The sequence below is a fragment of the Miniopterus schreibersii genome, assembly GCF_964146895.1.
Source record: "Miniopterus schreibersii genome assembly, chromosome: 14".
NCBI lineage: Eukaryota > Metazoa > Chordata > Mammalia > Chiroptera > Miniopteridae > Miniopterus > Miniopterus schreibersii.
This window is the reverse complement of record NC_138114.1, coordinates 54,412,807-54,439,748: the sequence shown is the minus strand read 5'-3', so window position 1 is coordinate 54,439,748 and position 26,942 is coordinate 54,412,807. Positions and strand designations below refer to the sequence as shown.

The following is a 26,942-nucleotide window of genomic DNA, read 5'->3' as shown; positions in this document are numbered from 1 at the left end:
GATGTTTAAAGTGCCATCGTGGTGGTGTGATCTGAGGCATATAGAGATCTGGCTCTTTTTCTTTGTAGATATTGAAGACTTGCCTCCAACAGTCCAAGAAAAGTTATTTGATGAGGTGCTTGACAGAGATGTTCAAAAAGGTAGGCCGGGGATTCGAGAGTCACTTAACCTTCGTCGATGTCAGTAAGTGTTTTGCAGTTTAGCTTGGTTTACAGTTTAGTGTATGGTCGACTTGTTTTATTTTTACTTTAAAAATGTATGTAAAGTCCTTAAGAACAGTGCCATAGTGTGCTGTTAAAAATGCTCGTTCTGTTGATTGTATTTCAGTAAACTGGGGGAAATGCACATTCACAGCTCTTAACTGTGATGGAGTGAACAAGTAAAGGTGTAGAAGTTGCTAAACTGATTTTCTGCTTCCTATTCCAGACTCTGTGTATTTCCATATTAAACATTTTTAGAAAATAAATTTTAAAGAATTTAAAAGTTGAGTAAATTATCCTAGAGCCACAGGTGTTCTGGCTGTTCAGAAGGTTTATATTGCAATTGACAACTCTATTTAGGCGTTTATCGGTAGATTACACACCAGCCTGTTACCATCTAGAGAATAGGTTCTTTCCTCCCCGGGACCTTTCTTAATTGCATCGGTGTGGAAATGAACATGCCGCTTAAATCCCTCCTGCAGAGTTAGAAGAGGAGTCTCCAATTATAAACTGGTCCTTGGAATTGGCTACGCGCTTGGACAGTCGGCTCTATGCCCTTTGGAACCGGACAGCAGGAGACTGCCTGCTTGACTCGGTGCTGCAGGCGACCTGGGGCATTTATGACAAGGACTCGGTGCTGCGGAAAGCCCTGCACGACAGCCTGCACGACTGTTCACACTGGTGAGCTGGCCCTGCTGTTCAGGTCCCCGAGCCCTGCCCAGCCTGTCCCCAGGAGTGGCGGGACACTGCTCATCTGTTGTATTGTCTGCAGCTGGGGAAGCAGCAGCTTTGGTTCTAGATACTGTTTTAAGTGGCTTAGATTTCATATTTTCATTCAGCGTTGAGAGGTTAGCTGACACTGTACTGTGAGTTCCTTTTCCTCTCGAGGTGCAGGTGCTTTTTAGACCACATTTTTTGTTTCACGGGACAGCATCTAATAAAATACACGACTAGTCTTGAGCTGTGAATTTACTGTTGAGGATCAGTCATTGGAAACGATGCCCATTTGTGAGTCAGTAGTTTGGTCTTTACGTTTGTTTGACTTGGGCTGTTTTCTTGGTTCTGCACACACATTGTCACTTAGTTATAAATGAGAAAGTGGAGGCTGAAAGAGGCTAACTTAAATTCAGCATCGTCGAAGTTAGGAAGTAGCCGGAGTCATTAAAAAACGTACTATTTTTCCTGCATTCGTATCAAAATGTGCGTTTTTCCTCTTACACCTGATTGAATGATTACACAAGAATGGTAGTGGTCTACTCCAGATAACTATTGCCTTAGTATCTTTAGGTACCTTTTGAGCACTTACTTACTAGTTGTAAGTTTTCTGTTAGTATTTAGGGGTTACATGAAGTCCGTTAGACTGTAAGCTCCATGAGAGGTTTTGTCGTCTTTCATTGTGGAAGTTCTAGTGCCTTCAGTAGCCTGACAAATAGTAAGTATGCAGTAAATACTTATTGAATGAAAGTACTCTCTAGCATTTGAAAATGAGAGCAATATGATTACATTCTTGAGAGCTAAATTATAGCTCAAAGCATAATGCAATATAGTAAAAATTTGTAGACACATGAAAAAGCTCCCTGGCTGGGAAGCCTGAACTAGGTGACCTGATGGACGTATCATAGCTAAAGAAAGGGTGCGTCCTTCAGAACAGATGGTCGTGTTTTACCTTCACTCACTTTGATGCTGTTTATGTAGCTCAGAGTTTTCTGATTTATATATATTTTCTCTCTAAAGAACTGTCCAGTCCAGCTGGCGTGGCTCAGCGGTTGAGCATCGACCTATGACCCAGGAGAGGTCGTGGTTCGACTCCCAGGCAGGGCACGTGCCCAGGTTGCGGGCTCGACCCCCCAGAGTGGGGCGCGCAGGAGGCAGTTCTCTCATCATTGATGTTCCCCTCTCTCCCTCTCCCTTCCTCTCTCTGAAATCAATAAAGACATATATATATATTTTTAAAGAACTTGCCGCATTACTCGTGAGGCAGGTATATGGCAACAAATTCTTTCAGTTTTTGTTTGTCTGAGAAAGTCTTTAGTTACCCTTCACTTTTGAAGGGTAATTTTACAGGAGAGGGAATGAACTCTAGGTTGGTGTTTCTCTCCACTTTCTCGTGTGCGTGTTTCTGAGGCTGAGTCAGAAGTAATTCTTACCCTCTGTCGTCCCAGTTCTTTGAAATTTTTTCTTCTCCCACCCGTGTTCCCCTCCTCCTCAGTGCTGGAAGTTTCTGTTGTCACAGCCTGTAGCTCCAGGAGCCTTTCCTCGGCCGGGTTAATCTGACGGGCCCGTCGAGGCAGTCTTTCTGTCTGTGACTTTTGATCTCTAGCGTTTCTTTTGGTCCTTTCTAGGATTTCAGTCTCCAGTTGCACCATCCGTTTGTCCATTAAAACATTACTACCATGTTTTTGTCTGAGAATATTATAGTTTAGCTTTTGCATTTATAGTCTCTGATCTGTTTGGAGCTAATGTTTATTTAAGGTGTGAGGTAATGAAACCATTCCTTTGCCTGTGGATATCTGATTGTCCCAGTACCACTGATTGAAGAGACTGTTTTTTCCCCCATTGAGTTGCCCTGACACTTGAAAATTATTTGACCATAAAGTAAAGGTTTGTGTCTGGACTGTTTTTTTCCTGTTGATCTGTATGTCTGTCTTTAGCCAACATCAGACTATGTTGATGATTTGTAGCTTTGTGCTAAGTTTCCAGATCAGGATGTCTTTCAACTTTGTACTTTTAAAAAAATATGCCTTTATTGATTTCAGAGAGAGGAAAGGAGAAGGGGAGAGAGAGGAACATCAGTGATGAGAGTCATTGATCGGCTGCCTCCTGCACGGCCCCCACTGGGGATCGAGCCCGCAACCCGGGCATGGGCCCCAACTGGGAGTTGAACCGTGATCTCCTGGATCCTAGGTCGATGCTCAACCGCTGAGCCACGCCCGGCCGGGCTGTACTTTTTTTCAATATTATTTTTGCTCTTCTGAGTCCTTTAAATTTCCATATAAATTTTAGGATCCATATTATCAATTTCTGCAAAAAAAAGTCCTCTGGAACTTTGATGGAGATTGCACCGACTCTGTAGATTCAGTTGGGGAGTGTCATCAGGCTGATGATACGAGTCTTACAATCCACGAACCTGGAGTTGATTTTTGAATGTTAAACCAAATGCTCCCCTGGTTCCTGGATTTGGTTTGGTTTTCTGTTCTTAACGAGCCAGGTAGTTTCAGAATTTAGGTCTTTGGTGTGGTGGGTACGATTATTTGAACACGCTTATTTTTAAAGTATATATTTTTTAACTTCCTTGCTCTGCAGTTTTTGAGGAGTTTTGAGTACCCCTCCATCACTAAATTTCTGGGAGACATAGCGATCTCATTTATAAAATGATCCTGGGCACTGACCTAGAAACTTCTAACGGCATGTCTTTCGGTTTGTAATAACTTTCTGTGTTTTGTGATGTTTCTTCTTGAACATTTCAGAACTGTATTTTTTCATCTGCGCATTCAAATATACTCCCGTGTTTCTTCGGTATTTTGAAAGAGGGATATCCGTATTTTATTTTTAAAACACTTCACATTGAAACTTACGCTTCTGAGAAAAACACCTTGATTACCTGGAACAGGAAAATTGTTTTCTAATCAACCAAGAGTTAACCCTCTGTAGCATTCTGTCCTTTTAGAAAATCTAAAGTGCACTAGTTTACGGTTTACAGAGCCCTCCATTGAGTTACTGAAGAAATGTGTAACTGCTACATTTAACTTTTTTTTTTGGTGCTGGAACTTTTCAACAAGAGTGACAGAATGTTTTATCTTTTACCTAGAATTCAAATACAGGGGTTTTTAGTTCTCTGAGAGAGAGAGAGAGAAATGTGATGTTACAGGTTAAATTCCTGTCTTCGGGGGTCTTTGCTGGCTTGTTTTGTGAGACAGTGAGTCACAATTTTGAGCATAATTATATCTGGTTTTGCTTAATTTTGTGCAAATGTAAAGAACAATGGTAGATTTTGTTTTTAGTAATTTGGTCAACCAGTGATCCAGTTTGATTTTCAGATCTTCATAATTAGGTTGAAGTATTTAGGAGGGTAGTAAATATAAAGAAGGAATTGTTTTTGTAGATAATCATAGAGAAATACTTTTATTTAATGCAAGAAATCTCAGGGAAGTGACTTTGGTGTCCTCGTGAACACATGGGCTGTTTTGTCTGTTGTTGACACAATGACCAGGGGGTGACTACCATACATCAATGGAGAAACTTAGTGTCTTTGGTTGTATTCAATGTCTCAGGTTATTTTGAGTGGTATTTGTTTTTTTGAATTTGTAGACCATTGAAATGAACTCTTCTCATCACTAGTGTGAAGTTTTGATGAGAAATTATTCTGAGGATATGTTAAAGATGGCTGCTAGCAGAGTGGAAGCATTTTTAATTTGAAAAATATATTGTAAGCCAGGCAAAATTAATAAAATTATTAATCTTTTCACACAAATTGCTTAAAGACTACATTTAATAAATGATTGGAACATTAAACGTTCTGTTCTAGGTGGCTTATTTTTACTGTCTTGCTTTTAGGTTTTATACCCGTTGGAAAGATTGGGAGTCGTGGTACTCGCAGAGCTTCGGTTTACACTTTTCCTTGAGGGAGGAGCAGTGGCAAGAAGACTGGGCATTTATTCTCTCCCTCGCCAGCCAGGTGAGACTGCTCGGGGCTGCCGCTCCTGTGAGCAGAGTGAGCCGTGTGGCTGACCCCTCAGTTTACATCACCCGTGAGACCGTAGCCAGTCCTCTGCGGAACAGGGAGAGAAGGGTGGCTTTGTGCCCATTTTACCTGCCGACAGGTCAGCTCCCGTTCGGTCTGAGGGGAGACTTCCCCACGGGCACTGAGCTAGTGGTGGGCACTCTCGAGCTGAGCTGCCTGCCCTGAGATGAGCCAAGATCTTCATAAGGCCCCCCAGGGGTGTGGCGCTCACCATGTGACAGAGGCCAAGGAGAAGGTGCCACAGACCAGTGATTTCTGATTAACGGGAACAAGCTGCTGTGCGGGGGGGGGCGGGGGGGGCGCTTTACATCTCGACATGTGCCTCCTGGAAGTGTGTGGTCAGAATCGTGCCAGGGACGGTAGACCTGTTTTGTCGTCTTGAATTAGGTGATGCTGCCGTTTAGTTTGTAGGAAATAACAGAGCTCATCTTTTTACTGCAGGAGGACCTCAGGCAGTGCCTTCACAGGGAACTTAACCGGGGCAGTTACGAATCGAGCATCCCTCACTGTCTGAACCCCTGGTTCCGAGATCAGTATTGGCCCAGATCTGTTGGTTTTAGATTGGCTCCTGCAGGACGGCAGGTTTCTTTCCGCTTGGTCGGACTTGGCTATTTGAAGAGTCAAACACTAGTTTGACAGTGTTGGGTTTTGGTTTTTCTTTAAATGCCTCGCGGTAGTGCACCGGAGGAGGGTAGTGTTGTTTTGCGCATTTCCCAGGGTGTGGTAATGAATGTTGTGGAGAAATCACTCCTTCCTTCTGTTCTCTGCAGCCGGGAGCGAGTCTGGAGCAGACGCACATTTTTGTACTTGCACATATCCTCAGACGCCCGATTATCGTTTACGGAGTGAAGTATTATAAAAGCTTCCGGGGAGAGACTTTAGGGTACACTCGGTTTCAAGGTGAGCCGTTAACCAAGGGCGTGTCTGGGTCTTGGGTGGGTGGTTGACGCAGTTTGCAGCCCGCCCTGCGTGTCTGACGGATCTCCCTCTTCCCAGGTGTGTATTTGCCTTTGTTGTGGGAACAGAGTTTTTGTTGGAAAAGCCCCATTGCTCTGGGCTATACCAGGGGCCACTTCTCCGCGCTGGTTGCCATGGAGAATGATGGCTACGGAGGCCGGGGCGCGGGTGCCAACCTGAACACCGACGACGACGTCACCATCACCTTCCTGCCCCTGGTGGACAGCGAGCGGAAGCTGCTGCATGTGCACTTCCTCTCCGCCCAGGAGGTGAGCGCTCGCCCGCCGGCCCCCAGGCGCCCGGGCCGTCCGGTTTGGACTCCGGTTGCGATTGTCGCTTTCCCATGCCGGTCAGAGCTGCAGTGAGGATGGGTTGTGGGGGACACAGCAGGGAGGATGAAACCCCTGCCCTCGGATGGTGCCGAGCGCCAGGAGGAAAAGTAAAAAGACGGCGTGGGGGGGTCGGGAGACGGAGGGGACGCAGCACTCAGGAGGCGACACGGATCGGGAGCTGGAAGGGGTGACTCTTGCAGAACCCGGAGGAGGTGGGAAGGGGGCACAAAACTGAGGGGTGGGGTTCCCCACGGCCTCGTAAAGCTCTAGCTTTACTCGGGGAAAGCGGGGACTCCAGCGGCCAGTCTGCCCAGCGGAGGAGCCCTGGCAGCTTGGCTGAGACTAGGGACCAGGGCAGTGGCGTGAGCAGGACTCCAGGTAGGGGACCGTGCAGATCCAGGGAGCTCTTACACATTATTGCTCTTTTATTCAATGTACGTGAGTTTCTGAGCAGACTTATCTGCCTTGTGTTTAAGGCCGTGGCTGTTCTTAGCCGCTTCTGCCAGCATTAGTTTATTAGAGAACACTTGCCTTTGCTGTTGTGTTAGAGGATTATTAGGCTGCTTGTCGCTCGAGGTGTTTGTGCAAATTTCCCTGATGTTTTTCTGTTTGACACAGGAAACTGGGTTAATTATAAAACAGCGAGGTTGAAACTGTTAGAAGTTTGTTGCTTTGGCCTCTTTGTTGGTAATCACACCAGCTGTGGGTCTATTAAGTCATCCTGCTAAGTCTGATCTGTTGTTGCATTTGCTCTAAAAGCTCGGTAACGAGGAACAGCAGGAAAAACTGCTCCGGGAGTGGCTGGACTGCTGCGTGACCGAGGGGGGCGTCCTCGTGGCCATGCAGAAAAGCTCCCGGCGGCGAAACCACCCCCTGGTCACCCAGATGGTTGAGAAGTGGCTTGACCGCTACCGGCACATCCGGCCTTGTACGTCCCTGTCTGATGGGGAGGAAGATGAAGATGATGAAGACGAATGAACAGGTCACCGAGCAGGAGACAAGGATGGGCTCTGGCAGCCTCGCAGCGCGTGGAGCTCCAAGCAGAGCGCATGGCCTGGACCCAGCGAGCCCGCAGGACCTGCCCGCCCGGAGGGGTCGGAGCCGCACCCCGTGGAGGTGGCGTCTGCCGAGGGCCCAGCTTCGTTTGGACTCCAGTTTGTAAACTAATTTCATTAAGACAGAACTCCTTCCTCTCATCGTAACTCTGTCTGTAAATGTACCGCATGTGGTTGTGTGAGAAGTGGTGTAATAGGAAAAGTTGTACCAGCATCTTCCTGTCACTGAGAAGCTCTCCCAGCATGGGCACCTCCCAAAGCTCCCGGCAGACGGCTCTGTTCCTCTGAGGTATTTTTAAGTAGAACCTGGCTTTCTGTTTCCATCTTACAGACACACTTTACATTGAGTCTCACCAGAGCTCTAGAGAATTAGGAACTTTTTGTACAAATTGTCCACAGCAAAACATAAAAATAAAAACAAGCTTATTTTATTAACATTTTAGTTCCTGTTGTGCCCAATAAAATCAGATCTTTAAGGAACAAGCTGCAAGGAAGGGAAGAATTTTTATTGAGTGAACTTCATGTAGACAGTCCGTTCCCTTGTTTTGGTTTCTATTATTTTGTTGTTTCTGACACGCCCCTTTCAGTGTTTAGGTATTTATTTGTTTGGAAGAGAGGAGAGCCCTTAAAACCAGGGTTCTTTTGCCCCTGCGTGAGCGGCTCTTCCTGGATGCAGTCAGGGTGTGCTCGAGACGGAGCTGGGGCCTCCGCTCACTGGACTCTGGGCAGCGCTGCTTTCCACACGGCCCCGTGGGATTCTGGTGTCTTTTGTCATCAGCTCTGCTAAGCAAACCGTGCTAGCAAGGCATGCCTTTGCCGGGGCTAACTGGGATGTCAGTTCAGCACAGAATAAAGATTTAAAATGCAGTAAGGTGGTAAGTGCATTGTATTAATGAATTTCTCAGTGGGTAGTTGAGAATTTTTGCATGTTGGTTAATTGTGGCCATTCTTATTTAAAGTTAAAAGTATACTCTTAGGTAAGAAAGACTTTTTACAAGAAGTATTATTTTACCACTTCAGGTAAACATACAAGGTGGGTCAAAGATTTCACACCTGTCTCAGGAGCACAGAGTTCGTGTCCTGATGAGCACTTTGTAGACTGTTGACGTGGCAGAGAACTTGGAAAGCCCCAGGATACACACACACACTTCCCTCTGATGGACAAACACCTTCAAATGTTTGCTTCTGGTTTTCTTCTAAGTTCTTTTGAGATGGCATTGAAATGTGCACAGCCTTGGGGTTGGGTTTGGGTACTAAACGCAGAAGAATGCCCAGCAGCTGTCCTGTGTCCAGTTCTTTCTCCCCCTCTGCATACGCATCAGGTGTGCCCAGGACAAGAGAGCCGCTCTGCGTGCAGTCGGACTCCATAGAAACAGGCTTCAGTATAAGAATGGTGACTGTTACCGTTCCAAGTGGCTAACACTTTTTACACATTTGCTGTGGTTTGCTTTCATTTTGGTCAGTAATCAATTTTTAGCAGGCTGCCATTCTGACTACTTGGCGTGGAGCCTCTCGAAACTTCTGTTGTAGTTGCTGTAAGCAAAAACTACCCTCCCAATCGAAGCCAAAGAGATGTCTGAGGTTAGAGCATCTGGTCACTACGTCCACACTGCGGTCAGTGCTGTCCAGAGGGTCCCGGGCCCGGTGTTAGCCTGTGTGCTGTGGTCTCTGAGTGTCGTCCCCCCCGAGGTGCCTCTATTTATTGACCCGTGACCCTGACCACAGCTTAGCAGGTGCAGCCCTTCCCTGTGGGAAGAATTGTAGATTCCAGGATCCCAGGCCCGACGCAGGTGGGGCGGAAGTGGTCTCACAGCAGGTTGGGTGAGTCAATGTTATGTTAAGCTCTTGAACTATTAAACAGCCATATTTGTTTTCCTGAGAGAGTATGTAGTCCTTCCCCAAAGGGTACGAGTATGTGGCTGGGTGACAGACGTGTGTCTTCTGGCTGACGGGACAGCAACACCTTACCTGTGTGGCCTTACGTGCACGGTGGTTTTCCCAGGGCGAGCAGTGTGTTCTGTTCTAACTGGAACCCAGGTGCGCTGACTTTCTGGTCGGCTCGCGCTCACTGGTCTGACTGGTCTGTTCGGGGAGGTCAGCTGTTCCTGGGCGGCTGGGCCTCCATCTCCTGCACCTGTCAGCCTGCATCGATGGCCTGTTTCAGAAATGGTCACGAAGACGATTGTGAACCATGTTCTACTCCTGGACCGAGTGCTCCGTTCCTGTCCCGTGAGGAGGCTTCGGTGTGACCTTTCATGGCAGAGCTGCGATGGGACGACTACCTTGAAATGAGCCAGGTTGATGGGTTTAGATGCCACGACGGTCTTTTTTTTAAATGGGTAGGGAAGGGTGAAAGGAGTGGCGCCTGGAGTTGTTGGATTTGATTCACGTGGCGATACCTAGCGAGTACTAAGGGGCTTAATTTAACAAGGGAGAGCAAGCCAACTGCGAGTTCTTAACATATGGAAACGGCTGATGTTAATTATTTTGTAATATTTTTTTGTAAATACCATTTTAAAGAAAGAATTTTGAGGTTCACCTTCCTTCCTGCATTAATGCTCGAGCCAGGTGATTTTGCTTTTGGGTCAATTAAAATCAAAACTCTCTTGACCAATTGTGTTTCTTGACTTAGTTCTCACTGGTTTCGTCTTACTAAGAATGGCGTGATTCGATGACGACACGTGTGCGGTTTTGACTTTTCAACTAAACGCTATTTGCGAGGTCACTGTCCGCACTCTGGCGTCTGGTTACGGAACAGGCAGACCGAGAAGTACTGTTAGTTTCTGAAAATTGGCTGATTGGAAATGCAGCTGCCCATAAACATCTCAGAGAACTTTTACGTTGGTGAGATGTACGTGAATTTCAGAACAGAACTTTTTATTACTTTTTATTGAAAACTGCACTGAACGCTAAATGTCCACCTTTACAATAAACAAATACAGTAACGGTAACTCACACTAAAACAGAACATTTCTGATAGCCATTATTTTTCTGTTTGGGACAGTTTTAAAGGTTTTTGTCACAAAAACAGGAATGTACCTATACAAAGGCTCAAAATAGGCCATCTTCCAAACAAAGGCGATGATTCACAAAAGACTATGAGTATAACATGTAACTAGTGGATACAAATCTAATTGGATTTGTTAAAATCAGTCACATCTAATAACACACCTGAAGTGTTCTTGTATAAAATATCACGTGAAGAAAAGAATTTATCAATGTCTAAAAAAGTGGGTTTGTTCATAGACAATCTGACAAGTTACCATAAAAAGTGTTTCCTGAGACATAAGGAAATGCGACATCATTCTCGAGCCTTTCAGCTCAAGACTTCCACTCAATAAAATAGCTGAGGATCTGAACTGAGAAAATATATTTGAGTACAAACAGCTTGTGAAACGTAATACTTTTTTTTTCTTTTTTTGCATCATTTGAGGGTATCACTTAACTCACAACCAACTCGCCCGCCCAGTAGGCAGTTCAGATGGGAGGCTTCTCTGTACAGGAGCCGGACTGTCTTCCATCCTGTGCTTGCAGTTTACACAGGCACACAGTTCTCTCCCCGTTTTGCGGTAATTTAATCTTCCTATTAGCAAAAGAGGTAACCAGCCCCGTGGACCAAAGGGACTAGAGTCACAGGATGGGGATTGCCTCTCAATATTTTTTATTTTGACGTTTGGGACTCTCGACGCAACATTCTATAGCAAGGTGTTCAGGACCTGCTGTGCCCAAGGGACTGATAAAGGAAAAAGATCTATTTATTCTTTGTGATTTGATGCACAGATGAAAAACTTAACACACAATAACAGAAGTTGGTCGTTAATAAATCACGTCCGTGTCTCCGTGTCTCCGTGCCTCCGCGAGAGGCATCTTCCCTCCCACGTTTCGGCCTCTTGCTCTCGTAGTCTTAGCACTGCAGTGTCCATGGTGCGCTTGTCCAGGCCAATTAAAAAGACGCCACGTTCCTCTCTTAGTTCATCTGTTTTCCACTGTCCTTGGTCCCAGGTTCATCCGACCCTTTGTCATCCTCTGCTATTGCTCGTTGGGGTGCTCTCGATTGTCCCCGTGTTTTGTGGGCTGGTTGGGAGAGGGCGCTTGGGAAGGGTGTGCCACTGTGGGGAGGTTGTGAGTCACCGGGATGCCTCCGGGGATGATCCCTTCCATGGCAGCAGGAAGCCCGCCCGGGGCCACGCCCACGATGCCCGGCGGGTATCTACGGAGCAGAGAGAAGGAAGGGGCCAGGTAAGTCCAGGGTAGGAGGTGCCACGCTCTTGGCTGTACCTACTTCTGGTCTTTTATGGGATAATCTGTCATCCTACCCCCGAAGCAAGGAGGAACCTGTGTAAACATAATTCATGAACAATAAAACCTATCAAAACACTGGGCTGCTAATTCTGTAGCTCAGGCCGTCGGCGTAGCCCCTGCTGACGCGGTCTGTGGGCTGTCCCGCATCCGGGAAACATTCTGTACAAAGCAGCCGTTAGTTCTGTTGCCAGGTTTAATGACTTCCCGGCAGAGAGCCGAGTCCTCTTGGCCTAGACGGCTTCCTAGGCAGCTGCGGGGTGTGCTCCGGCCTGGCGTGAACGGCAGGGCAGCGGGGAATGTGAGCCGGCGCCCGCCCCGAGGACACCTGGAGGGGCCTGACTTGCAACTGGAGGCGGTTTGCTGCGCGGGCGGACAGGTGGCATGTAGCCACCTGCAGACCACAAGGTTCTCGTGCAGTGAGACCCAGTGTCACACGAGGCAGGCGACTGAGAACTACTGTTACCAAACCCTTTACAAGGGCGGTAAAAGGGGGGGCGTGTTCCACGGCCTTTCAGTGCTGACACGGGGCGGCCGGGCCGAGGGCTCGGACAGGATCCCGTGAGCACAGCTGTGTTCCAGGAGGCCAAGGCGCCCTGGTCTGTTTAAAAGCAGGGGTGGGGAACCTTTTTTCTGCCAAGGGCCATTTGGCTATTTATAACATTTGAGGGCCATACAAAATTATCAACTTAAAAATTAGCTATGAAAAAAAGCTCCTAGATTTATTGAATTTCGAGTCCTGCCTGTGGTGGTCTTGGCAGGGCCGGACTTTGCCCACCCTTGGTGTAAAGTAATGACTGCGTGGAGGCCAGGCCCCCAGGGCAGAACGGTCAGGCCCAGTCCTTGAGTGTCCATTTCCTTCCGGGGCTTAAGGCCGTAGCTGCTCCCCGATGGGGGAGGGTCTATTTGCCTGGAACCCAGCAGCGCTGGGGGAAGAGAAACCCCCGCTCGTGTCTCCTGCATTGACTCAGCCACACTGCTGACCGCTCTCTCCCTGGGCTAGTGCACCGGTCTCAACAGGCTCAGTGGTTTCCACTAGAGGCCCAGCTTTGAAGAGGCTTCACAATGAAGGGTGTTTCCTCGCGGTGCTCGGACCCACTGGGCGATGCACCCCCACCTGCCCTCGTAGGACAGGAACTCAATTCTAGGCGGGACCCTGAAGGCACAGGAAGAACTTGGGGACAGTGTGCGGGCCTCCCAGAGAGGGAGGAGCTTTCTTCAGCCCAGGCTGGGCGAGCTCCCAGGTGCCCACCCCCTCCCCGCTCCTCGGTCCCCTCCCCACCTGTAAGTGGCACCATTGAGCTCTGGATGAATCGCCTGCTGGTCTATTACTGACCAGGGAGCTGTTGTGACGAAGAATTCCTTGTTCACACAGTTTCTTAGGCTTTCAGGGATGCGACCTGGAGTAAGAGGATTCAAGTTAATCGTATGTATTTTCTAAGGTGGCAGTGAGTTCAATACTAGACTCAGTAGCTGCTTCTGGGGACATAGCCTCCACCGTTTGTAAGGAGAGAAACCTGACTGGAACGTGGAGTGTTTCAGAGCCCAGCACTGAGCTCAACACAACTTCAGCCTCCTGCTCCTGCGGGGACGGTCGCCCTCCCGGTTTGCAGGATGCACTGGCCCCTTCCTCTGGGATCCAGTTGGGGACATGCACACGGTACAGCGCATTCAAAACCCAACCAACCTGAAGACCGATGTCCGCCCATAGCTAGACCCGTAACCCCTCTGCGCGTCTGTAACCCCCGCGCCTGTTACCCCTCTGCGCGCCTGTCACCAGGACGAGGGGCGGCTGCTCTGGGCGCCGAGGGGCTCACCTGTGATTGCCCGGCGGATCTCGGTGGCCGCGGCCTCCCTCATCTCTAGTGAGGCTTGTTCACTATACCAGGCTGTGTGGGGCGTACAGATGAGATTCGGTGCGTCTTTCAAGGGCCCCTGAGCAAAGCTGGATGAATGTACAAACAGTAATGAGATGGAGCCTTATGTCTGCAGACCTAACCCACCCCCCACTTTCCTGCCTCGCCCTTTCCTGATTACCTTTGGGGGATCTTCTGGCCCCTTTACAAGAGAGAGAACTTTGTCTTGTTTCCTACCCAGGACGTGTTTGTCCGGTTAAGTGCCCCAGACAGTGTGGGGTCAGGTGTGAAGCCGGGAGCTCGGGCTACAAACCGTGTGGCCGCCGGCCAGACCCACCTGAACGGCTCCGATTCGTGCACGTCGAGGGCCGCCCCTCGTATCCTGCCCTCCTTGAGAGCCTGGGCCAAGGCTTTCTCGTCCACCAGCCCGCCGCGGGCCGCGTTCACCAGGAACGCCCCTTGCCTCATCTGTGGGGGGAAGGAAAAGCTGGTCAACAGGAGGCCGAGGCAGCAGGAGGCGCTCGTGCGGAGGCTGAAGAAGGTAGTAGCAGCCCGGGAGTTCTGCAGGTCTGGCTGTTAACGCGTGTGCGGCAGATTGGGGGCGAGTGCGGAGTCTCGGGGACAGCTGGAGGCCAGGCCAGTTTCCGCTGATCCAAGAGAGGCACACAGGTGGGAAGGCTGGGCCTGTCTCTTCTCGGAGGCCAGGCCTACACAGGGCAGGCCCTGCCGGGTCCTGGGCCAGCTCTGGGCCCTCCCTGCTCAGCAGGGCCCACCCCATGGAGGAGACCTCACTAGGCTTCCCACTGATCCATCTCGGGGGCTTTCTTGCCTGCTCACTTTGTGTGTCCGTAGACCATTTCCCATCCCGTCTTTGTTCTGAGAGAAGTTGCCAGGTCCAAGGGCGTCTGTCGCAAATTACCTGCTTTATGGTAAAGTCATTGATGAGGTGGTGGTTATGCTCGTTGAGGTTACAGTGCAAGGAGACGCAGTCACTCTGATAGAGTAAGTCCTGTAGGGTGTAGACCCTCTGCACGCCCAGGGACCGCTCTATCCCATCCTGCAAGTAGGGGTCATAAAAGATGACGCTGAATCCAAAGGCCTTGGCTCGAACAGCGACCGCCTGCCCAGTGCGACCTGCGCAGAGAGAGAGTATCCAGGTGAGCGAGTCCGAGGCCCCTCCTGCTGCCTGGGCTCCCGGTGTGTGTGGGGGGGGTTTGCATGGTGCCCCAGACCCAGCTCTGCCATCTCTCCGGGCAATTGGACCAACCAGAAGCTGCTGCCAGAAGGACTGTGAGCCCGAGGCTTGGTGCCCGAGACCAGCGCTGCTCTCCAGGTCTCACTGGGGCCAGCTCCCCGGGAGAGGGTGCCACTCCACGTACTCCGCCCCAGCCCCAGCCCTGGCTGCTAGTCTCTCCCACGCCCATTTCCCTGCTGTCCACACAGCGGGCTTCTTACCCTGGGCTTTGCTTCCTTATTGCTCTCAGCGTCTAACAGGACGTTCTGCCTGACCCCCAACTGGGTTTGCACATGGAAGGAGCCAGGTGATCAGACTAACTCCCGCAGTCCCGCCTGAGTGCCCATCGCCATGGAAAACCACTCTGGTTTAGGGGAGGGGGCACGGGAACTCCCAGGTGTGCAGGCTGGGCCCTGACCCCCAGGTGGAGCCTCCTGCCCCTCCAGCCTCCAGCCTGGGCCTCCAGCAGGTTACAAACTGACACCACCCAAGAGGACATGACCGCTGCCTGGCTCCCAGGGCATCAGGAAACGCGAGGGCCCAGCAGAGGGCGCCGCAGCCCTCAGCACACCTGCACGCCCTCCTTCCAGGCCGGGCGCCTGTCCACTCCGGGAAAACGGAGCAAGACTTCCTGAGAGCGAGCGCCCCTAACACTCAGACCTGGAGCTGGAAGGTGTGCAGGCTCCTCCCACCTCGTCCCAGCTGGACCCCAGGCACCCGAGGCCCTGACCCTCAGGTACCTGGACAGAGCTCAGAGCTAAGGGCTGAAGGTCAGCCTGGGAACCTTCTGAAAGGCAGGCCCAGCACTGACACCCCCACATGCTTGTTCTGCCTGCTCCCAGTCCTACGAGGCAGCCACCTGGTGTCAGTCCAGTCCCGCCGAGCCCTCTACCGGCCACTTCAGATCCGTTCTTCCAGAAGCAGCCCAGACCCTCCTTCCGGGTGAGCTCCCTGACCTGCCACCCCACGGTGGGGTGCTGGCCCTCCTCTGGTGGACAGCAAGCTCCTGTCACAGGCACTGCAGGGCCCCCAGCTCCCAGGGAAGGGCCACCCCAGAGGAGGGGGATGGGGCAGAGCAGATGCACGTACCGAAGCCGATGAGGCCCAGCGTCTCCCCGCGGATGCGGGCAGCTCCCGAGGCGACCTCCCGGATCTGCTCGACACTCTGCACTCGTGTGCCTTCCCTCAGCGCCTGGTACAGCCACGTGTTCCTCCGGTACAGGTTCAGGATGTGGCAGATGGTGGAGTCGGCCGTCTCTTCCACCGCTGCCGACGGGATGTTGCACACAGCGATCCCTGAAAAGGACACGGGCCTGGGGTGAGAACCCCCCTCCCTGCCGCCTAGCAGGCCTAGATGCAGCCCTAGGGCCATGGCAGAGGCTGGGGCCCTGGGGTGGGGGCTCAGAGGCCAGTCAGGCAGCTCTCTGAGGGGCAGAGCTGCCAGGGAAGCATGGAGGCTGAGCTCAAAGGGCTCCTTCTCAATGCCAATTAGGGACCACAGGAGGGGCACCCAGGGACGCAGGGCTGGGCCAGCTGTAAGAAGCCCAGCTTTAGCTACTCAAGCTGAGGGATGGGAGCAGAGTGCCATGGCAACCGTGGCTCCAGGGGACTGGAAACAGGACTGCCCTTTCTACTACACCGGGAGGGCTGCCTGGAGGTCCAGGGTCTCAGTGACCGACGCCCTGGGACAGGAAGCCTGAAAGCACCAATGAGCACATCTTCCCACCCGCCCGCCTGGCCACTGCGACGGAAAAGGGACAGTTAATGAGACCTAGGCTGGCAGGCTTCCCGCAAGGAGCTGGAAGCCTGTCATCTCAGAGGACGCAAGGCCAGGAGCTGCTCCGAGGCGCAGGCGTGCAGCGGGAACGGGAAAGCACTTGAGGACAACCTCGCTCGGTGCGGGAAACTAACCTGCTGCTCTCGAACCTGGGGTTTCAGCTGTACTGAGAGCACAGAACGTCTGTTTCCAAACAATATTCCTCTTGGTGCCAAGGAAAACAGAACATTCTAGTTTCTATCAGACACGCCTCTGAAGGCTCCCAGCCTCCCAAGTTCCTTTGTTGCAACAGAGGGACTTAGAGACCTGAAGGCCAGAAGCAGGTGCTCGGGCAGGTGGGAGCCAGCACCTCCCAGGCCCAGTGAGGGGTCCACAGTCCGATGTAACACCTTCTCCTCTGTGCACGGCCAAACTGTCCCATGGAGCCCGGCCAGCGGGGACCCAGAAAAACCATCTGCCACAGCTCACTTCCCAGATGGGTGAGGGGAGGGACGGCATCTATGGGGGAATGAGCCGCCTCCTGTCTCCTCTGGCTTCACCGGCCACACTCCTGGACAACCGAACACTCAGCAGAACACCCAGCAGCACCGTGAGGAATCAGGCCAGACGCACCGCTCGGGCCCCACCGCGCCTGGCCCCGCGGCCCTGGACCTGGGCGGGTCCCCGGGAAGACGGCTTCACCGGGACTGAAGGAGAGCCTGCAGCAGGGCCTCCCCCAGAGTCCCGAGCTGCGCACCCAGCACGGGTCTTCCCGGGGGACGGGTCCTGGCCCGGAGAACACTGACAGGTGGCCACGCCCATGCTCCTTTCTGCAGGGCAGGGCCCTCCCCGTGACAGGCGGCGCTGCCCGGCCGGCACGGGCACCGAGTCCAGCAGGAACGCTCGCTCGGGGCGGCCGCCCCACGCCACCAGAGCAGCTGCTCCGCGGGCTCCGCGCGAACCGGCCCCGCGGCCGTGCACTCACCCAGCTCGCCGGCGGCCTTGATGTCCACGTTGTCGTAGCCACTGCCTATCCGCACGATCACTCTCAGGGCCTTGAACTTCTCCAGGTCCTCCCTGGTGAGGGTGATGGTGTGGTACATCATGGCGCCCACGGCCTCGTTCAGCACCTGCCGCGGGGTGAGGGGAGCGAGGGCTGAGCCCGCAGCAGGCTGAGCACGGTCTGAGGGCGACAGCTGCTCCCAGCGAGGAGCCTGTGGGTGACTCGGGTCACACAATGGGGGGGGGGTGATGCTTGGGGGGAGATGAGAGGGACAGAACGGGAGACCTGAGGTGGGAGTGGGAGGAAACCCACCTTCTCGTGGATCTCCTGTGTGGACTGTGCATCGCAGAAAGCCACAGTGGCCAGGTCCTTCAGGATGGGCATCTCCACAGTGCAGTCTCTGCCATCCAGCAGTGCCACCAGGGGGCGGGGGTGCAGGGGGCCGTTCATGATCTGAGGGCGGATACCTGCGAGGAGCCGGGGAGGGCTTGGTGGGCGGGCAACGTGGCCTGTCCCACACGATGTGATCAATGTGACCAGTGCTGAGGGCTCTTCCACCTGCCTCCACAGGATCCCGATGCCCAAAGCAGATTCCAGAGTGTAGATGGGCCCCAACATCCCTGCGCCCAGCGGGACGGGGGCTCCCTACCAGGTTCTTCCTCCCTCCCACCAGGTTCTTCCTCCCTCCCAGGCACAATGCCCAGGGTCCAGCTCCCATGGGGCAGGTGGTCCTAGACCTGTGGACAGATGAGCTCACTCGGCTAAGGGGGTCCCTCCCGCAAGGGGAGGAGCACTCCGATGTGACTTCCCGGGGCACTGGAAAGAAGGTTAATCGGATCATGTTTGCTGAGTTCACAATCATGATAAGAAATCCAAGTTGTTAATTAGAAAGCAACCACACAACAACAGCGGGCACCAGGCAGGCATCTGGAGAGGCTGAGGGGCTGGCACCACAAGATGTCCATCCATCCACAGCGTCAGTGCATGCATCCCGTTACCCAGGAAACAAACTCCAGGTTGCCTAGCGATCGCCTCCCTCCCGACTTGGGTCACCTTTCTCTTTGGTGAAACTCAGGTTGTGCCCTTGTCCAGGCCAGGCAAGAAGGCAGCTGGGGCTGGTCCACGATACCATGGGCTTCCCAACTGAGGCCCCAGCCTCCGATACTGGATGTAAGGCAGGAAACGGAGATGCACGGGGTGAAGGTGTGCTGCTCAGAGGGGCTTGGTGGGGAAGGATGCTGAGCGGGGACAGATGGGAGTGGGCGGGAGTCATGTGTCCTGCATGAGCTATGGGGAGCCCAGTGGAGGGCTGCTGAGGACCAAGCTCTTAGGGGGCCACAAGAGACCCCCAGCACTGGGGATAAGATAAAGCTTAGTTGGGCCACCGCCCAGGTCTGCTTGTATGAAGAAAGGGACAGGAGCCACATGCCCCTGCCCCCAGCCCAAGAGGGCCCCGTCCACCTGCGCACTGTGATCCAGTCAAATTCAAGCCAGCAGTCTGGTCTCCCAAGGTCAGGCTCTTCTCCTGAGCTGTGGGTATACTAATGCCCACTGCATGGTACATGTCAGTCAAGCCACTGGGGGAAATCTGGCCTTGCCAGGCCCACTGAGCACCCAGGGGATGGGCTACTGGGGTGACCCACACTAAGAGGCCCCCCAGGAGGCTGGGTGTGCCCTCGGCGAGCCTGGTTTAAGCCACTCCCCAGCTCTGATTTTCGTATTCTCTGCAAAGTCAGCTGGAGGCTCAGTTGGGACATGGCTACTGGAAGGAAGGCCTTGATAAGTAGATTAGCTTCTTAAATAAAACATGGGTCTGAGTGAGTCACGGTCACCCAGCAAGAGGCTCTCAGGCCGCCTGCTTTGTAGCTCAGGTAACAGGTGGACAGAGAGCCGGCCAAGAGGAAACAGAGTCTAGACTGGTGGGAACCACGTGTCCAGGGCAGCAGAACCTCTGCGCCTCCAGAAACACAAGCACTCACTGCCCGTTCACCTGGCTCCTTGGAGCCGCCCGGGAGCTGCTCCCCGGCCTGGACCTCGCGGAGTCCACACCACATGGGAACCTCAAACGGAGAGAAGGGACAGAAACGTCTCCTTTTCCCAACAGAACTTAAAACCAAGGACCACTTGTCACTGGCTTGCAATCGTTCCTTTAGACACGCACACTGGCCGCTGCCTTCCCAGGTGGCTCCTGGTTTTGAGCGTCTGGCCTCCACCCAGGGAGCCTCCTGTGGCCTGGTCAGTCCCTCTGCCCTGGAGAAGCACCGGATGCTCCGGGGAGCAGGTGCTCTCCTCCCACCAGGGGCAGGCGGACCAGCACCCACTCAAACACAGCATGAAAGGCCGTCCAGACTGACCAGCAGGAACAAGCCACAAAGGAGGTCACCAAACTGAGCACATTCTGCTGCAGAGCAGCCAAGGACCCAGGTTCTGCTTCTATTTATGGTAAAATGTTACTTCCCCAAAGGCCCGGCCTCACGTGGGTGGTCTTGGAACACAGGAGGGATGCGGCTTGGGACTAAGGGCTGCAGCCGCTGGGCTGGGAACAGCTGGTCCCAAGGTGTGGGGTCCCGCTGGCTTCCCCTCCAGGTGAGGCTAACGACTCTCAGCTTGGGGGACAGTCCCCGGAGGGATGGTGATCGGTATCCTATGCATGGGCTGGGGACCACCTCAGTTGCCCCTTCCGGCTGGAACACATACCAGCCGCACTTCCTTTTACCAAGGGGCTCAGATGACACCCCCACACCCTTCCTCCAGGGCATCTCCTCCAAGCCTGTGTGGAGGACTCGGCCAGACTACAGCTAATCAAGTACGAACTTACTGAGGACTAAAGGGGGCCCCCAGGCTGCTGGCTGAGAGGACCCTGCCTGCAAAGCCAGGGCTCAGCCAGTCAAGGGAACCCACTGCTGCTTGGCCAGAGCCAACACAGGGGATGTTTGAGAAAAACGAAATGAAATAAAGATGAGAAGGAAGATGCCAGAGGGACCTGGCGGAGGCAGACGCCGCAAACCCACTGACCGGCCGTGTTCCCGGCTCCTGCAGGATTGACGGGACTTCGAAGGGACCCTGGGACCCAGTCAGCCCACTAACGCCAGACTCGCCTACCCTGACCCCCTACACATGGGTTTAGAGGGTCCTCACGCCCAGCGGGGACTTTGGTGCGGTCTAGGGGGATGGAGGCGGTGAACTGTTTGGGTACAGTGGGGCCACGGAAGCCCTTGGAAGAGTCCCTGACAGGCTGAGGACACCCCCACTCTTGCGAAGCACAGGAAGCAGCAGCAGCCAGCAGGGCAGAGGCCTGGCTGTCCCACGAACCAGAGCAGCCAGGGACCACCCTGCCCCTCCCTGCAGGTGAGTCTCACCAAGGTCCTGCTGGGACCCAGGACTTGCCACCCGGAGCCCGGGCTGGTCTCCTGGGATTAGGGGGACCAAGGCCATGGGTGCCCTGAGGAACAGACAGCAAGCCCTCCCCCCGAAGGCTCCGGGGCAGACCCAGAAACACAAAATCCTGCCCTGCCACTGAGGCTGGGATGGAGACATAGCAGGCTCAGTTTTCCCGTGGCCCTAAAACCAAGAAGAAAAGTGATTCTTAAGGACCCTTTGACAGGCTTGCTGTCCGGTGGCTGGCAGCCAAGTGTGCCGCCCTCGGGCCCCAGAGGAGCCGGAAGCCGATTTTCCAAGTACAACAGCTGGTCCGACGTCCCCTCCCTGTTCTTTGCCTCTGTAACTTTTGCTTGAAATCCAACGACTCCTAAAGCACTGCAGGCTCAGAGCCCGGCTCACAGGGAAACAGCAAACCCATCACAAAGTCCCCTCGTTCCTTCAGATAAAGAGCACAGAACAGAACAGCCCCGGGGGAGCTGGCGGGGTGGAGGGGTCAGCTGTAAGCACTGTGGCTGGAGGGAGAACTGCCCAGCCCCTGCCCGGCTGCTGGGCACAGCATTCAACTCCCCAGGCAGAGCCCCCTTCAACTGGCAAGAATCACCACCTCCTCCTGGACTTGGGGATCCCTCCCGAAGGGCAGGCACCCCCGAAAGAAAGTCACAGTCAGCTGCAGAAGGCCCACCCACCCAAACCTGACAAGTCGGCACAGCAGCAGATTGTTTGCTTCCGAGTCTCACATTCAACTACTTTGTGGGTCCAGGAGCCCAGTGAGGGAACCAAGAACTCAGAAGTCAGCCCAGTGAAACCAGCTACAAGAACCAGGGGCAACACCAAGGCCAGGCTCTGAGGTCAGTGTGTAGGAGGAAACGACCCAGGTGCAAACTCTTCCGGGCACAGAGGGTGGGAGACGGTCACCCCCACCCCGGGAAACAGGCAGCAGCTGCGACGCGGGTTTAATGAGATCGAGCCCGTGGGCCCCCACAGGGGGCAGGAATCAGGGGGGCCCGAAGCGGCGGGGTACAGCCATATCCAAGGGCCTTGAACGCGAAGGCCAGGGGCAGGGGAGTCAGGGGGCACCCTGACTTCAGAAAACAATGAACCAAAGAGCAACGTCTGACTCCAAACACAGGCTCAGTGACCCAGCACAAAAGCAGCACGGAGGCCTGTTGATTTTCCTGACGCCAGATGCGTTTCAGGTGTTTTGCTTGGAAAGGCTGAGCCGTAGGCACCCTGGAAGCACACAGTCCTCCTGAGCTCAGCGTGGGAGGGAGGGAGGCTTTGCAGGAAACAGCCAGGCCAGGCGGACAGTCCCACTGGGTGGCCCTGGGGGAGTCCCCTTCCTGTTCCATGAGGCTGGAATTTCTTGACCTTGGAAGTAAATGCCACTCTGCAGGAAAACACCTGGGCAGTGCCCCAGAGAGTCCCAGAGAAGCAGTGCCCTGCCCCCCCAGGCCTAACCACACCGTCTACGGTTGCCTGGTGGTTCTGGAGCCGAGCTCTGGGCCCAAAGCCCCAACGTAAGGAGCTGCAAACCACCGCCTGCCCTGCCCAGGGGTCCTTGGGCAGCATCCCTGGTGACTAGATGGGGGTCAAAGCCGCACCCCATGAATCCAGCGGCACCCAGAGAAATGGCTGGAAGGAAAGAGGAGACTGCAGTGAGAGTGGGCCGGGGCTGCAGTTCCAGGATCTGAAACTCGGAGCATTGGAGCTGCTCCTTGGCTGAGCCCTCGGTGGCCTGTGCTTGGCTGGGTTTTGGGGCAAAAGTATGAAAAAGGCCTCAGCACTGCTGTGCACAGGCTATGCCTGCTGCTTCGTCACAGGGAGGGCTCCGTGGCATCGCCGGCGAGAGCCACCTGGGCTGTCACTGGGCCACCCTGAGCTGCCCAACCCACGTTCTAGCAAACAGAAGCCCATTATTTGTACCAAGAAAGCCAACCAGGGCAAAGCAGGTAGTTCAGGTGAACACCCCCAAATCGCGAGCGGCTACAACCAGGCAGGTACACGAGCCAGCTCCCGCCGTAAACACACAGGTGCCTCCACTCCAGAGGGAGAGCAGCCTCCGCCTCCTCGGCTTCCTGCCCCTCCCGATGCGGAGGAAACAGGTGAGTCAGGTGAAGACCAAGGTGAAGCCTCTCATGCTGGTTGTGCCCCCAGTGACCCCGGTGGCCAGATCTAGATTTAGATTGCCGCCTCCCATTCCAGCTCAGCTGGCTGGGCTCCGCCGCGGGGTGGGGCTGCCGGCCCGGCTTCAGGTTTCTGGACCTGAGGCCTGGGGTGCTTCCCTTCAGTGGAAGTGTCCTCTTAGGGGCAAAAGGACTCGCTAGGAGCAGGGCAGGTCCCAAGAGACCCAGACCTGGCTGCTGATTCCGCACCAGCCCCGCAAGACGCCCTCTGCACAGGCTGAGAGCTCCTGGGGTGGCCTGAGTATGGGGAGGGTCGTGACGACACACAGAAGGACAGCGACGGCTCCAGGACAGAGCGTCTGACAGAGACATTTATTTGCTGGCCGACTTCCGACTCCCTTGGCACCGGCTCGCTGCCATGAAGACGACACAATCAATATCCGCTGGTCCGAAAAACAGCGCGCTGACCATCACCTGCCCGACAACTTAAATAAACAGCACCCTGCGCCCCACAGCCGAACAGGGACCGTGCTAGGAGGCCGAGCAAAATTAGCAGGAAAGAAGAAAACGGGGCTAGTCCGCGGGTCCCCCTTCAGCAAAACCTTTCCAGGACTTTGGCGATCCTCTTCCTGGGATGATGACCAGACCCTCCCGTTGCTTAGCAACGCATAATTAAGGACTATGTTTTCAGACCCGCTTCGCAAGCCCGGCCATTATCAGATGAAATTACTGGAGCAACAAATGTCATCGCCATGCAAATGAGTTGGTTGCAAAGAAAGAATGTCTGACCGGGAGGGAGGCTGCACAGGCCCGCGGAAAAATTATCTGACTTCTCTCCTGTCACACATGGGTTCTTTCTTTTAAAAAGGCAAGAAAACGGTCTGATCGGACTTAAAAAAAGAAACCCATACATGAGACAAACACCAGAATCTATAGTGAGAGCCAACGGAAAAATCCAGCCAGTCCCTCAGTCTCCCCCCGGAAACAAGAGAAGAGCCGGGAGATGCACCGGCCCCGACCCTCAGCACTTCAGTCTGTTTGCGGCCAAAACACCACCAGTTCCACCCTCTCCTCTGAGAGCGGAGCCTAACGCAGGATCTCAGGGCCGCCGGGTCAGGCTCCCAGGACCCACCACCGCTGTTTAAAGGGGATTTTTACCCTGATTTTCACGCCACTATCTTCACCTTCTAATAATAGTTATTCAGAAAAAAAAAAAATTCATTTAGAAAGGATTCAATTTTTCAAAATTATATTGGGGAGGCCAGAGGGAAGAAAGGAAAACATTTACAGCTGAAGCTGTAAAGCTGATGGTAAAGATTTAAGAGTTAAAATAAAAATTTTAAGTGTCCACCTGGAAGCTTACCCACAACGCCCAGGGAAACCCATGCAACACATTACACTTGTCTGGCGTGTGGATGAGAACCACCCAAGGATTCGTCTCTGTCCTAGGCTTGGAAATGGTTTCCCTACGAGAAAGCGGGTCCCCACGGTCTCCTCCAAGCCGCCCCTGCTTTTAAACGGAGTTCTAGGGGATTTCAACACCTGGCTGTTTAACATACACCGCCCCGGATACAATGTAGCCCTTTGGGCGGATACAGTGTAGCCCTTCAGAGGGGCGGTTCCACAGGACAGTCAAGTCTCGTGGCAGACGAATGACGCAGTTTACGGAAGGCAACGGACAGCACCCCCCTCTCCAAAGCTGCCCTCAGGAGCGGCTGGTTTCGGTCTGTTCTGAATGATTTCTGAGTTTCTCCCAGAAAGTCATGTTTCACCACCGCACCAACCCCACAAATCAACCTGAGCTCGGCTAGACGATGGAAGGCAGCGTGGTCCCAGTGAGTCCCCGTGTCAGCCAGCCAGGCGGGGAGCTGGCCGTGGTGCGTGTGTAGCGTGTGTGTGATGTGTCTGTGTGTGTGTGGCCTCTCCGGGCTTGGCCTGAGAGCAGCAAGCACGCCAGGGCCCGCTGTCCTGTGCTCAGACCCCTGCCCCACTGTCCCTTCAACGTCCCTAAGAAGGGGTGCGGGGAGGGTGCGTTACTTGGTTCTGGAGCCAGCATGGTAGATACGATGATGGGGGCCCCCGTCCGCCGGGCCACCTTCTGGTAGGGCGAGTGAGGCATGTGGAGGCTCTGGTTGGCTGGTGACAGGGTGGACGGCTCCAGGGGGACGCCAGGCTTCCGCAGGAGCTGGGCGCCGCCGTGGGGGCTGGGCAGGGGCGACACGGCCATGCTCCGCTCCCGCTTCAGCAGCTCCATGGGCACCGTGTACGCCGTGGAGTAGGCTGTTCTGGGGCCTGGGTGAAGGAGGGGCCCGGGGCCTGGGTTCGTCAAGGCCATTCCTGCCTGCGGGGGGTACGTGGGGCCCAGCCGCGCCGTCAGGGCACAAGGGGTGGGAGAGCTGTACCCGGAGTTGGAGGGGAAGTGGGAGGCTTGGGCGCCCACCCCGGCAGAGTAAGTGGCTGCTGTCTCTAGAAGGTGCTGGGAGGGCGCACTGGAGGGGCGGCGAGCCGGGTCTCCAGCTCGAGGGGGCGCTGCCTGCAGGGGACCCACAGGCTGAGGCTGTAGGCCAGTGGCGCCCAGAGAAGACAGGTCGCCATAGAGTTCACTGCGGTGGCTGAAGCTGCTGGAGCGTGTCCGGGGCAGGGGCCCCCCCTGGGCCTGCCTCCGCAGCTGCATCTCGGTCCTGCAGTTGCTGGCCAGGCGGCTCAGGACGCGGGCCTGGCCCAGGTTGGGGGCGACACACTTGATGTCGGCGTCCTCCATCGTGGCCAGGACGGCCGGGCAGTCAAAGCCTTGCTGGAGCAGGGCCCCCAGCGTGGTCTCCGCCACCCCCTCGGCCCGGAGCAGGGCCAGGAACTCGGGCGGCGCGTTCCTCTTGCCTGCGGGCCCCTGGAAGGTCAGGTCGGCCTCACAATTCTCATAAGTCATCTTGGAGGGAATGCTCTCCTGCCCGTAGCCTCGATTTAGGGTGCCCAGGGCCGCCCCTGGGCCTCCTTCAGAGGCAGTAGCCCCAGCGGGGTCCACGACCAGGCACGTGGGTGCCGCCTGCCTGGGGGGGGCAGGGTCCACAGGCCTCTCACCGACTTCGTTGTAGACCTGGCCAGTGGGGTAGCTGGGCGCCTCCGCCCCGTACCTGCCGTGGGCCAGCTCCCCGGCATAGCGCGCGGGCGATGGCGCCCTGCTCTGTGTCCGTTGCCCCAGAGAGATCATTTTACCTGCGGGATCCCGGTACAGGTGAGCTGCGTCCTGAGGGGCAGGGGCCCGGCCTTGCACTTGCTCCCAAGTCACCCTGTTGCCGAGCACACCATAGCCGGGCAGCGAGCGGCCAGCGCCGGGGTCCCTGTGGTGGCGCAGCTCCCTAGGCACCTGGGCGGCTCCAGGAGGGTCGCCGTAGTGATCCCGCGGCAGAAGGGCAGCCCTCGCAGACATCACCGCCTGCCTGCTGTCGTAAAAGGTGAAGTCGGGGACGGAGCTCTTCCTGCCAGCAACCGCACTGTAGAAGGCCTCGCGGCACAGGTCGGGCGCGGCCTCGTACCAGGGCCCCTCTCTGCCTCCGTCCGTCAGGGAGCTGCTCCGGCCCGGAGCCTCAGCCATCTCCCAGGGGCCCTCGTACCAGCTGCCAGCATCCCAGCTCTGAGAACGGCCGATGCCGACATGCCTGCTGGGCACCGGCATGGGCACAGAGCGACGCGGCCCAGGCAGAGGAGGTCTCTACGTACAAATCTTCAATTACATACATCAAACAACCGAGCGGCTGTGTCGAGCCCTCTCAAGCTGGCAGGAACAACCGACTGCGGGTTTCCTATTGCAAAGGACAGCCTAAATTATTAATCCTCGAAACCTTAGAGGGCAACACACAGTGCTCACGGTACCTTTGCCTCCCTCCCCAGCAGTGGTGGACAGGTCCTTTCTTTTCAGCTCCAGAGAGGAGGCTGCCCCAGTCCGCAGCCCCGCCTGCTGGGCTCACATGGCCCTGGGCTGAGGCTCGCTCAGCGGATTAGGAGCTA

At 54.6% G+C, this 26,942-nt stretch overlaps 2 protein-coding genes across 10 annotated transcripts in view; one reads left to right on the top strand and one right to left on the bottom strand.

Annotated features, from left to right (window-relative positions):
• Positions 1-9,899, top strand: part of ZRANB1 (zinc finger RANBP2-type containing 1) — a 41,133-nt gene extending 31,234 nt beyond the window's left edge. For all 4 annotated transcript variants that reach the window (XM_081157663.1, XM_081157661.1, XM_081157662.1 and 1 more), the window contains 6 exons: positions 69-140; positions 683-881; positions 4,755-4,875; positions 5,712-5,841; positions 5,938-6,167; positions 6,990-9,899. In XM_081157663.1, the coding sequence (XP_081013789.1) occupies positions 69-140; positions 683-881; positions 4,755-4,875; positions 5,712-5,841; positions 5,938-6,167; positions 6,990-7,208 (971 nt within the window). In that variant the 3' untranslated portion in view covers positions 7,209-9,899. The remainder of the gene's footprint in view (positions 1-68; positions 141-682; positions 882-4,754; positions 4,876-5,711; positions 5,842-5,937; positions 6,168-6,989) is intronic.
• A 242-nt stretch (positions 9,900-10,141) lies between these two features.
• The window catches only part of CTBP2 (C-terminal binding protein 2), a gene marked incomplete at its 5' end in the record, with an annotated part of 116,979 nt that continues 100,178 nt past the window's right edge, over positions 10,142-26,942 (bottom strand). For 5 of the 6 annotated variants that reach the window (XM_081157664.1, XM_081157667.1, XM_081157666.1 and 2 more), the window contains 8 exons: positions 10,142-11,495; positions 12,867-12,984; positions 13,402-13,529; positions 13,778-13,908; positions 14,360-14,574; positions 15,764-15,970; positions 17,416-17,560; positions 17,746-17,900. In XM_081157664.1, coding sequence (XP_081013790.1) covers positions 11,315-11,495; positions 12,867-12,984; positions 13,402-13,529; positions 13,778-13,908; positions 14,360-14,574; positions 15,764-15,970; positions 17,416-17,560; positions 17,746-17,900 — 1,280 coding nt within the window. In that variant the 3' untranslated portion in view covers positions 10,142-11,314. Of the gene's footprint in view, positions 11,496-12,866; positions 12,985-13,401; positions 13,530-13,777; positions 13,909-14,359; positions 14,575-15,763; positions 15,971-17,415; positions 17,561-17,745; positions 17,901-24,974; positions 26,611-26,942 lie in introns of those variants that run through there. The other variant, XM_081157669.1, reaches the window with a different exon arrangement.